At 40.6% G+C, this 12854-nt stretch overlaps 1 protein-coding gene across 2 annotated transcripts in view; it reads left to right on the top strand.

Moving 5' to 3' along the window:
* The window catches only part of LOC115462361 (programmed cell death 1 ligand 1-like), a 77376-nt gene that overhangs the window by 21000 nt on the left and 43522 nt on the right, over positions 1-12854 (top strand). For both annotated transcript variants that reach the window (XM_030192372.1, XM_030192373.1), the window contains 3 exons: positions 2348-2416; positions 4900-5262; positions 11717-11989. In XM_030192372.1, the coding sequence (XP_030048232.1) occupies positions 2362-2416; positions 4900-5262; positions 11717-11989 (691 nt within the window). In that variant the 5' untranslated portion in view covers positions 2348-2361. The remainder of the gene's footprint in view (positions 1-2347; positions 2417-4899; positions 5263-11716; positions 11990-12854) is intronic.

Raw genomic sequence — 12854 nt, 5'->3', positions numbered from 1 at the left:
ATAACTGCACTTATCTTTCACATCGGCACCACTTTATCAACTTCCTGTTGATAAAGTGTTGCCGATGTGAAAGATAAGTGCAGTTATGAACTGTTAAGCATAATGTTAGAAACAGCTTATTGAAAAACATAGTGATGGGAATCCAGTAAAAATGTATAGAAAAACTAAGAATTTCTTATACAGATGAAAAGTGAATGTGGGTTGATCTATGAAGATTTGCGCCTCAACCATTTTTCCTGGATGGATAAAAGAACATTGAAAGTTGTGTTCATATGGTGAGAGCAGCATTAGTATCTGATGATCCCCGAAGAAATATTGCTACAAAGTATTACATTGTTTAAATTGATATATAAAGAAGAGGAATAAAGATAACAAGAGTAGTTGAAAGATTATGGTGGTTTGGGACAAGGACTATAGTATATTGTTTTGAAAGTCCCCACACATGAAATTGTGGTCTATTCAATTGAATAGTTCTAGAATAAGCAGCATAAATGTATTGTACCATAGGCGCCTGGAATAAGAGGCTTGGAGAGGCTAAGCCTACCCCCCCTGCTGCAGCAGAATGATCAGCTGTGGATTCCAGCTGCTCTGAGGGGATTAATTTGTTGATTTACCTCAATCCTCACAGCAGAAGCTGCAGTGAAAGCCCTGTAGCAGTTGTAGAAATTGGTTTATGGTTTTGTTTGTTTACCTTACTGCTGTGAAAGCAGGGGGGGTTGGCTGGAGGTGTCCTGGGTTGCCAGGGAGATATTTACGAGGATGACTTCCTGACCTGCACTGAGGACAGATAGCAGCAGAATCGGATACTGGGCCAGCATGATCAGAAAAAGTCACCAGACAACAAAGGTGGAAAAGATCATTTTATTTTCATTTTAGTGTTTGGAATATGTCCACTTTGAGAATCAGGTGCTCAACATTAAAAGTTTATATTTGTTTACTTATTTATGGCATTTTATCCCACATTAAACATGAATGAGGGTGTTTTGTGGCTCTACATGAGAATTGTGATGATATGATCCCTTGTTTCATATTGTTGACAGTCTGCATTTTCCGTATGGGTGGTATATTGGTGTATTAGGTCTGCCCAGTGTAATATTTATGGTACAGTAAGGTTCTGAGTGTGTTTTTGGACAAAGTTGTGCATAGTGTTTGCAGTGAGCGATTGTGGGTAGAATATGCTTTGAGCAACCACTTTATTCTTTGACATATGATACATATGTAATATCTAAATTTAATAAAAGGTATTAATTGTGACTTTTATTTTTATTTATTTTTTCTGCGTTTTATCAGACAAATATGGATTTAAGCTCCACCCCTGGCCCCACCCCTAACCCCGCCCCTTTAGCCTCCCCAAACAGTTGGGCCACCGACCCGCCTATGTATTGTACTGTTTTGGAATCTTGCCAGGTACTTGTGACCTAGATTGGCCACTGTTTGGTCGGTCTGTCCCAGTATGGCAATACTTATGTATAAGCATAGGCTGCTATCAGGTTCCTTTCAGCATCTATATATAGGTGCTGATTTCTAGAATTGCTGTTTAAATGGAGACTAGAGGAATAGCACAAAATTATTGGGGGCTCTCAGGATTCCCTCCTACATTTGCTCTTTAGTGGTATCTCCTGAAAGTTTACAGCTTGATAAGTGATTATCCTCAGAATATTCACAGTAAGTGCCTCAGGCTTGTGATCCGAGGGAAAGAGGGGGGTGCTGCGGGACCCAAGCAAGAGATAGGTAGGGTTCAAGGGTTGTGCTTCTGCTGGCTCTTTTTAATGTAGCCAGAGTTGTGGAAAGTGCAGTCCCGTGTAATAACAATATATCACCTTCCACCCTAAGAGTTCACATATGACTAATTTTCACATTACATACTCCTACATAGGAATTTCCATTCTTTGGTTGTTGAACTCCCACACCTATACTGTTGATATCTTTCGCTGTCAGCAGAACCCAGGGACCATTCTTACTTCGTGCTTGCTTAGATTTGTTTCTTTTCAAAAGAATTTTAATCTGATAAGACAGAAGGCAAGATTATACCTATTTATGAATAACATCTTTATCACTATCAGCACACAAGATACACCTCCAAGTTTGGAGTGGCTATATGTGCTGCTTTGACATGCAAATTACTCATGAAATTGTCTACGTTGTGACCAAGAAATTGTCTTATAATAAAATAATCTAACATTAATAAAACAGGTGATACGTATTATTACTCCCATATTATAACTAATCATTCAAAAGTGATTCATTTTTTAAAGCTGTACACTTAGATACTAGATTGTCAAAAAAATGTGATATGTGGAGGTAATATCAGAATACATTCAGTAATTACATATTTATGTTGTTTTAGGTTCCAATGGGAAAATGGAGAAGACTGTTCTTATCCTTACATTTCTCTCCTACTGGTGTTCGATAAACGGTAAGAACCTAGATATTGTAGGCTTCTGTGCCAGCAAGCTTGCAGTATAGTATATTTTCATTTTGATTGTATATTTATTTCATTTCAAACTACTAGCAGGGCTGCAGAAATCTTGTGGCTATAGCCAAACTACAACTTGAAAAGTAGTACTCCAGCTTATCATCAAAGAGTTAAAGCATGAGAAAATCCTAGAATTTGCACCAACTACCGTAGGTGTAAGCCCTACCAGACTGGGGACCTTGCTGATGCCATTTTCTGCTGTGTGGCAGATCAGGGGCACAACTTCAATGAGCAGACACTGGCTTGAAGTTTGACTTACTTGGAATTTGTTCTGGGTTCCAGGTCAGGACCAGGAAAACTGGGAGGCTGTTGGCACCAAAAATCCACTTTATCTACATCTCCCTTCCCAGTAGGTCAGCCCGGGCTAGATATTGCTGTGTACCAAGGATTTACTGAAAGTCTTAATAGGTTATTGGTAAAACTTAAACAATGTCAGAGTAGAAAAATAATTACAGTCACTCAGGCTTCTCTGGGGCTCTCTTCTATATCTGGAGAGCCCCTTCTCTTTTACCCCTGTCCCAGAATAGCTCATGAAGCTGATCTGAACTCAGGTGAGATCACAGATGCAATACCTTGGCAGCTCCTGTCCCTCTGCATGCTCTTTTCAGGATCAGGGGCTCCTTGCTGCTTCTTCATGTTCCAGAGATGTTTACTTTCTCTCACACCTTCACTCTTCGGTTAGCAGTGGTATGCTGACTCTTCCAATCATACCTCGCTCTTCCTCAGGGGTGTTGTCCCCTACATACACCTTTGTGATACAGTGGCTTGGTCACCCAAAGAGAGGTGAGACCCTTTGGCCTTAGTATTTATACTAGTTTCAAATTCCTTTCTAGAGGTGTCCTCTCACTATTACCTCACTGGTGCAGTATCTTCCCTGTTCTGGAAACTGCAAGTACTCTAACTGAGCCACTAGAGGTCTCTGCATTGTAAACAAGGCAGAGCTTCAGGGGTCTGATGTCCAGTGAAAATATGGTTGCTTGGGTTTAAGTACAGTTTCAGTCCAAAAATACAGGCGCATAGAATCAGCATAAATTTTACTAAATTTAGGCAGCCAAAATATCAGATATTCATGCTCACATTGGCTGGTGTTTAACAAAATGCTGACTGCTAGTGACTCAATACTGAGCCTTTAATCATTATCCACAGAGCTACTGTAACCAGTATTAAAAATATATATTTTTTTAATTTTACCAGTCAGGGAGTGTCCTGGAGCTCTAGGAAGGTGTTCCTTGTTGGGGAGTCTGACCCGTGGTGTTCTTGGCTGCCCTAGAGATAGAGAAAGGCCAACTGAGCTATCCTGGAAAGTCTCTGGATGTGTTGGAGCCTAGTTTTGGCCCAAAGAATGCTGCAAATGCACAGTGACATCGGTAGTGATGTCACACCTGCATGCGCAAGAGGGCAAAGAGACCCGATAGCTCGGAGGTACTCCAGAGCTTGGGGAGCACTGTACCACCACCGATTTTAAATAAAATAATGTGGGGGGACATTTGTTTGACCCATAAAGGGTTTGTTTGATGTTGGGCTTGCAATCATGATGCGACTGGAAATTCATGCATGCGCGAATTGCACGTGAATGGTGTACCTTTAATTAAATTGGCCTCAGGGGTTGCTAGGAGAGTAAGGGGGTGCCAGAAAGCCCACAGATGACCCCTAATGGAATGTAAATTTGTACATGCGCAGTGAGGTTGAAGAGACCTGCACTGATACCTGTCATTAAAAATCACTGTTTAAAAGTTATATGAAGTGCTTGCAACGTTATAAAATTAAAGAATTCAGGTGTGTAAAGCTAGCAGATTTCTACTAAAGCTTTATTTAAGTCCTGTTTTTATCAAAATGCTACAAATTTAAAGTGTTCCATTTGGGGTTTTGATGGTCTTAAATGATACAGATTATAACATAAATCAAACTACCCTATCTCTTCTAGGAGTGAAATTAGAGAGGTGTTCTCCATTAAGCAACCACAACCAGGCCAACAGCCAGTCAATCTCCAGATGATTTCTCTGTCAAATAGTTGAAATCTTCATTAGGGCCATAGATTCCTCTCACATAGTCAAGTATGCTTTTCTCTGTATTAGGATTCTTTCACTTGACCTCTTTCTTTCTTCTGCACAAGAGCATGCTCAGTGGTCATTTTACATCTGCATCCTGAAAATGGCAAGGACATATCAAGATCAAGAATAGATATGTAGTATCATATCATACCTTATGCTATGTTTATCTTGTTGGGCAGACTGGATGGACCGTACAGGTCTTTATCTGCCATTAACTACTATGTTACTGTGTTAGATAGTGAGTGGTCTCCATCAATAAACGTCATCAGATGAAGCTATGCTGAGAAAATTAAATCAATAAGCTATTACTGGTTTTGTTGAATGTGTACATGTGAGGATTTCATTAATTTAGTCATGGACTTTTGATTTCAGCCTTATTCACAGTAGAGATCGCAAGATCTGTCTATGTCACACAGTATGGCAGTACGGTGAACATGACCTGCACATTTCCGGTGGCTGGCGGCTTAAGGATGAAAGACTTAAAGGTCTATTGGCATCAAATATCTTCCTCACAAATGGTGGAGAAAGAAATATATGCAGTGGACAGTGGGAAGGAGAACCTCACCCTGCAAGACGTCAGCTACAGAGGAAGAGCAACGCTGCTGAAGGACGAACTGTACAAGGGACAAGCTGTGCTCGAGATCAGCAATGTGAAGCTCACAGACGCAGGAACCTATCGCTGCCTTATCATCTATGGAGGAGCAGACTACAAACAAGTCACTCTGCAAGTGCAAGGTAGGGAACTGGGATAGGATTAATTAAATAAATATTTTGTAGGATCTTGATGCTTTGTTGTTAAGACCCAGGCAAGCAAGAATGACTGACTTTGCTCAAGAGAGCAAAAGGACTAGAACCACAAATGTGCCGTGGATCAGTGGTGACTGAAAAATATTAGCAGCTGCGTGGATAGTATGTAGTTAGTGCATGAGAGAGTGCTGGTGGGTCTGTTCAGTCTGCAAACTTCATAGTAAGCCTTCTTCAACCACTACACTAAAATTGGAATGAAACAGGAAAATTAAACTATGTGTAGCAGGGCACTATAGTGTGTCTTGCTATGTAGTGGCAGGAGGAACATTATGAGTCCCTGCTCCAGAGCAGTGCCAGTCACACTAATGAAAGAGTGGAGGAGCCAAGATCTTCCTCCCCAAAGGAGTCCAGTACGGGAGGATCTGGTCCTTTCTTCCTCTAGAGAAGGTCCAATAGGAAGAAAGGTGTAGTGTGCAGAGTGGTGGGTTTCCCAGAACTATCAAGGCCTTAGCCTTCTACCCATGAGGCTAAGGGGAAGAAGTGAGGTGAAGGGAGAATTAAAGTGTGGAGATGGGTTGTAATCCTGAAAATCCAGCTGAACCCTGGGTATAGTGTTCCTTGAGAAAGGAAGAATCATCAGGGAGATCTTATCTTAACCTCCAAGAGAAGTAAGGAGACTGAAGCTGCAACCAGTTCCATATCTGAACTGGGGAAAGGATTGCAATACAGAAGTGGTGTGAGTACATACTGGAAGCTTGTGAGATAGAAGGTAGGACCCAAGTCCTGAGTGCATCGTACTTACCTAGTCCAGAGAGGTTAAATATGGGGAGCATGTGAAAAGGAGCAAAGAACATTTAAGTCCCAGAGAGGAAAGACTTTATCTAAGAACTAAAAATCTGCACAGTCTGCAAAGGGAGAGAAAGAAAGAGAGAGAAACACAAACAGATAGAGGAGTTGGATGGTGGAGACCAAGGTACTTCCTATGCCCTAAAGCATATTTAGATCTGAGAGCAGTTAGGAAGCAAGTGGGATTGCTGAAGTCCCTAAAGGGAAAAAGGCACTAAAAAAAGAGGGTTGAAAACCCTGCAGCCAGTGAAGGTGTCTATGAGATGCAGGAGACTAGAAGAGAGAGCACACCTCAGAGGAGACTATCAGGCTCATTTTCAAAAGAGAAAAATGACCAAAAAGTGACTTAAAGTCTGCATTTGGACATTTATCTCACAAAAACATCCAAATCAGTATTTTCAAAACCTCTTTTTAGATGTTTTTCTCTGAAGTCTGTCCGAAGGATGTCTAAATCTCAAGGGGGCATGCCAGGGGCGTGCTCAAGTCGGGACTTGGGCGTTCCTAAGACTTGGACGTCTGTCAGCCATAATGGAACAAAACAAAGACGTCCAAGACTAAGATGTTTTGAGCTAGACCTGTTTTTATAACAAATAGCTGCAGTGGGAATTGAACCCATTTCCCCAGGATCAAGGCCTGCTGCACTAACCACTAGGCTGCACCTCTACTGCAAGTGGTGTCCGAAGTGACCAGATGACCACTGGAGGGAATCAAGGATCACCTCCCCTTACTCCTCCCCCAGTGGTCACTAACCCCCTCCCACCCTAAAAAAATGTGATTAAAAATATTACTTGCAAGCCTCTATGCCAGCCTTAGATGTTATACTCAGGTCCATTAGAATAGCATGCAGGTCCCTGGAGTAGTCTAGTAGTGGTGCAGTGCACTGCAGACAGGTGGACCCAGGCTTCTACCTCCCCCTACTTGTTATACTTGTGGAGGAAACTGTGAGCCCTCCAAAACCCACCAGAAACCCACTGTACCCACATATTAGTGCTCCCTTCACCTGTAAGGGCTATGGTAGTGGTGTACAGTTGGGGGGTAGTGGGTTTTGGGGGGCTCAGCAGACAAGGTAAGGGAGCAATGGTGAGATGTGTACCTGGGAGCATTTTATAAAGTTCACTGCAGTGCCCCCAAGCATGCCCTATTGCTTTCCTGGGATGTCACTTTTCCACTATTCTACCTGATGCCAAGCTTTCTATAACATCTGAGCCTTGTGTCTATTGTTTATCTTTAGATTTGGGCTTTGAATTCAGATCTATAGATGAAAAGGAGGTCTCATTACATATATCTAAATACCAGAGTGCTATTTTTCCATAATTCATAGCAAGAGTGTACATTCCCTAATTACCTGTCCCAGTGTAAATGAAGCTTTTACCTCCTCAGTACATGTAAATGGTTTCATCCCTGTGTGCATTCTCTGATGCCATGTGAGGCTGTCTTTCCAACCAAAGCTTTTAGCACACTCAGGACATGTAAATGGTTTTACTCCTGTGTGTATTCTCTGGTGCATTGTGAGGTTTACCTTTTGACCAAAGCTTTTACCAGACTCTATACTTGCAAATGGTTTCTCTCCCGTGTGGACTTTCTGATGCACTTTGAGATTTACATTACAACCAAAGCTTTTACCACACTTAGGTGAATGGTTTCACTTTATTGTGGATTTTCTTGTGTATTTTGTACATTTTGCATTTGGATGTATTTGTTTGAAAATGGACCAAAAAATAAAACATCCAAATCACAAAACATTTTTCCAAACAGCATTTTCAAAAGGAAAAGATAGACTTTTTTTTGTAGAAAGTGACCTTTCCTGTTCTGATTTTGGACGTTTTACAAAAAAACATCCAAATTCAGACTTAGATGTCATATCTATAAATGCCCCTTCTGCATTTGACTTGCCCAAAGTCATAAGGAGCAGCAGTGGGAATTGAACCCATGTTGCCAGGATCAAAGCCCGCTGCACTAACCATTACGCCACTCCTCCTCTGTTTTGGATGTCTTGCATTTAGACATGTTTTGTTCGAAAATGGACCAAAAAAAGGACATCCAAATCACAAAACATCCAACTCACAAGACGCCAATAGCATTTTCGAACACAAAAGATAGACATCTATTTTTTTTTTACAAAATGACATTCTTTCCTGCTCAGAATTTGGATGTTTTTGTAAAACGTCCAAATTCTGATGTATTCTATCGAAAATGCCCCTCCATGTACTGTAAATACTTTGCATACATTTGATACCTTTTGCAACTATCTTACTGTAGTATGCTGCCAAAATGTGCTTTACTTTACTTACGGACTTCAACAATCTGAATTGCCTCCTAAGCAGCAAGACCTTAGAGAGAGAGGAAATAGAACTCAACCAAGTTCTTATCAACTTACCTGTTCTGGGCCCCTGCTCCAGAAAGGTACCAATCGAATCTGAATAGGGGTGGTTTATTCTGAGAAAGTGCCCAATAGCATTGAACCTTGAGATTTTGGAGGGTAGTGTAAAACTCTGAGTTCAGGGAGGAGTTTTGTCTTTCTCCCCATCAGTGGGTCCAGTAAGGAGAAGTTGTGAAGCCTCATTGAGTGGATACCCCATTCTGGGGCCCACAAGAGCCTTAGGTCCCTGCTCAAGGGCTAAGGAGAAGGAGAAATCAGCACAGGGGTTACCAGTCTGGTTCATAGCTGTTCCCTGATGCACAGAGTGCCATAAATAAGGAGTGATAGATCATAGAAGAGATCTGATCCTGATCTTCTGAAAGAGAGAGTAATGGAGTGAAACTGCTGTCAAAAGACAATCCTTACAGGGAAAGGACCTGAAATCTGGAAGCAGTGGATCTGGTTAGTGCTGATACCTTAAAAAGACAGGAAAAAGAACTCAACCAAGGTCTTATCAATTTACCTGTTCTAAAGTGAAAACAAGCACTAGGGAACATAGAGCCACAAGGGAGAGAGGCAAGATATAAGTATGTATGGAGCATAGAGGAACGTTTTGGCACCAAGAGAGAGAGAGAGAGGAGAGATATGTCGTTCTTAACCACTGCCCAAAAGACCAAAAGTAGAGAGGATAAAGATACCATATAGGAGGGTAAGGATTGTTGCATCCATCCAGTAAGATGCTTGAGTCTGAAGCAGAGACGAGAGTACTACACATCGGAGATCAAGAGTAACCAATCCATTAAGACTTTTTATAACTAACTTTGTTCTTATGAATTATTTGTCTTAATGTTTTTTTTATCCCTTCTTTTGTATATACACTTACATTATCAGAGAGCCCAATAAATGAGAATTTTATTGTAATTAAAAACAGTCCTAGTTACCTTTTTGCCTTTGAATGTACTGTGCTTATCTATTATTAACTATTACCTCTTGTGCATTGAGAGAGCATGCAAATTATCTAATACATATTCATTGTGGTATCCTGAAAACCTGATTGGCTAGGTGTGTCCCGAGAATGGGTTTGAGAACCCCTGTCCTAGATAGATAGATAGATAGATAGAATTTACAAAGTTTAATATTTCAAAGTATTATGTCCAGTTATGCATTTTTATAGTATTTTGCTGGGAGGGGTTGTTGAGATGATCATGTGTTTTAATTATCAAAGTCTTTGGAGAGGAGGACAGTTCAGGTGGGCTAGAGATCTGAAAGTTAATCAGAGGGAGTGAGGTTGAGGGGTCTCCTGGAGCACCTTGCACTGGCCCTGAAAGTACAGTGCACTCCGGATAAGGGCAAGGCCTTGGGACTGAAGTTTAACTTTCACATATTTGATGTGATTCTTTCTGGATTGTGTCTCAGTTATCACACATGTTACTATTTACACAGCCAGTACAGCACCATTTATGCATTAGTAGGACAATAAACAATTTTGTAAAAACTTCAGTTAGCTAATCACACATAAATGTAGTCAAGACAGCATAGCACCATTTATTAATTAATAGAACAGTAGTGACAGCGACACACCAAGAGGACAGCAAATAGTCTGGGCAGTTGAATGACCTTCCTGTGCAAATAAACAGAGTAGGGTGTCCTCCGACAGCGATGTTTAGCTGAGACACTGTCGTTTTTCCTTTACCATTTGGACCCTGAAGCAGCATTGCTCAATTAAGCCGGAGCGAAATGCTGGCCACCGTAGGTCTGGGGGACTGCCTAGAGCGAGATATGTGACTGCAGGATATTTATTTTTTATTTGTTGCATTTGTATCCCACCTTATCCCACCTCTTAGATGATTGTATTCAAGCTAAGTACTTTATTTTGAAGCTTTGTGCTGAACTGAGCATGTTATGTGCCTGCAGAGCAGATAACTACATTACTTTGAAGCTTGGAGCTGGGTACACATTTGGAAATATTAATCCTTGCATGTTTTTTGCATTTTTGAAGTTTAACATGGAAGGATATAGGAAGGTTTTTAAGCCAATGATGAGGAACAGATCATATTGACCGAAGTACAGGTCATTTTGATCGACTGTAGCTCTTTAGACCCATTGGTCAGGAGCTCCTTGAGGCTTTTTCCTTCCATTAAATATAACAAGCTTTTCTTTTCACATATACTTTCCATTATTGTGGGTCACCTGTGTTGTTTGTGGTTAAGATTTTGGATTTTTTGACTCCACATCCACCTTGTTTGCTGTTCAAATAAACGGGACCAGTCAAATGTGTTCATGTACGTGGAACATGTGCTTACAGCTGGTGTGCTTAACCAAAGCGATTGCCCATTAAAATCAATGGTAGAAAAACCCATTAAAATCAATGGTCATCAACTGGAACACCACCCCAGGTAGCACCCCACACTACGATACTACATCAATAATGAAAAACTAACATTCCACGGTAAACATTAAACAGTTAACTTGCTTCTTTACAACTTTTTTTTTAAGAACCCTCCCAACTCCTTCCCCCTTATCCCCCCACCCCCTGTCTCCAGGATTCACGCATCTCCAGATGTACATCCACCTAGTAATCCAATAAACCCAAGGAGGAACTCAACGCACCTATCACACTTTGTGTAGTCAGTTTGGACTTATTTTCTTCAGGGGCTTCTGTTCTGGCACCAATAAAGATATTAAAAAAAAATCAACGGTAGAAAAATGAGACCGAAACTCTGTAGTGCAGATAAGCAGAGTATGCATATACCCGACATGCGCATAAGTGGAGTGTATTGTACTTAAAATTTTGGTGATGGTGGTGATGATGCTGATGGAGGTGGGAGGCTGTAATTCACAGTTAGCTCTGAATGAAGACCTGTGATGCGATTTAATCCTAGCTGGGGCAGATTCCAATTGTGTTGGAAGGACAAAGTAGCTGCACGATACTGTCAAATCAAAATAAGCAAGGAAATTTCAGGTCCAGTATAATGTCACATTATGGGCCCTGTTTACTAAGGTGCAGTAGTGTTTTTAGCATGTGCTAAAAAATACCACGTGCTAACCGTGTAGACGCCCATAGGAATATTATGAGTGTCTACACGGTTAGCGCACGCTAAAAATGCTAATGCACCTATAGCGCAGCTTAGTAACCAGGATCCTATATTTGGATTTTGTAGCAATTAATTGGGAGTATTGCCTTATACACGGACAAAGGAAGTACAAGAGTTATGTTTCTTTGTTCTTTTCTTCCAGTTCCATTTAGAAAAATAAACATATCAATCTCGGGGCAAGAAAAAAGAGAGTTAATATGCCAGTCAGAGGGCTACCCTAAACCTGAGGTCATGTGGCAACATGAAGGGCAGGACCTCAGTGACAAGGCCAACACAACCTACAGGATTAATCCTGAGCAACTGTACGAAGTGACCAGTGTGCTGAGAGTCAACACAACAGTAAACGCCACCTATCGTTGTATATTTTGGAACAAAGAACTCCAGGAAAATTCATCGGAGAGTTTCAGCTTCTCAGGTACGTCTTTTCAACCTACAGGAAAGATTTAGAAGAGAAAATTGATCCCATAAAGTGATAGATCTCATAGGGACATGTCTTGACGTTTTTGTGTGTCAAACCAAGATATATTTTATTTCATCATGTAGTCTAATATTAACCAAATGTTAATCAATGAACATGGAAATATCTACAAAAATTAACATATTAATTTTATAATATAAGATTTGCCTCTTAAAAATCTGATTTAAGTATTAAGCAGCACAGAAATCACATATAATTAAATGAATAAAGTTACCTTATCCGTTTAATTTTATGCATATATTTGGCAATCCTATTTGCCCAGAGACATACAAATTTAAATGGATATGTTATTCATTTAAAAAATTCTACCAGCTGTTTGTGTGATCCAGCTTGGATGAATAACTTATCCAGTGTGTGACTGAATATTGTCACTTGCTGGATAACTTTTAGTCACGCCTCCAGTCCATCCCAATTCATGCCCTGATAAAATGGATAGCTTAATATACATGAAGACAATAGCACACAATATTTGCCTATTAACATGCATTAAATGGCAGTATAGTGTTGTATTACCATAATGTGCATAGTTTAGGTCATAATGATGTTTGCAAAACATACAAATGCATGCAAAGCACCTCATTATTATGTAAATTGAATAATGCAGTTGGCATGATTTTTTTTCTGCCCTTAAGCTTTGGGCTGCTAACCCAGGACCCAATGCTCCTGGGCACTATCTTAAAGGAGCCAGAACTTTTTAAAAATTAATAGTGCTTTCCTCTTAAATACACCTCCCCAGAGATTGCCCCCTCCCCCCCCCCAGTGGCCATATTTTGAACCTAGTGCCAGCAGAGGCAGGATCACT

The sequence above is a fragment of the Microcaecilia unicolor genome, chromosome 2, assembly GCF_901765095.1.
Source record: "Microcaecilia unicolor chromosome 2, aMicUni1.1, whole genome shotgun sequence".
In the NCBI taxonomy this organism is placed as follows: domain Eukaryota; kingdom Metazoa; phylum Chordata; class Amphibia; order Gymnophiona; family Siphonopidae; genus Microcaecilia; species Microcaecilia unicolor.
The sequence above is the reverse complement of the archived record's forward strand: the minus strand, read 5'-3'. Positions and strand labels throughout refer to the sequence as shown.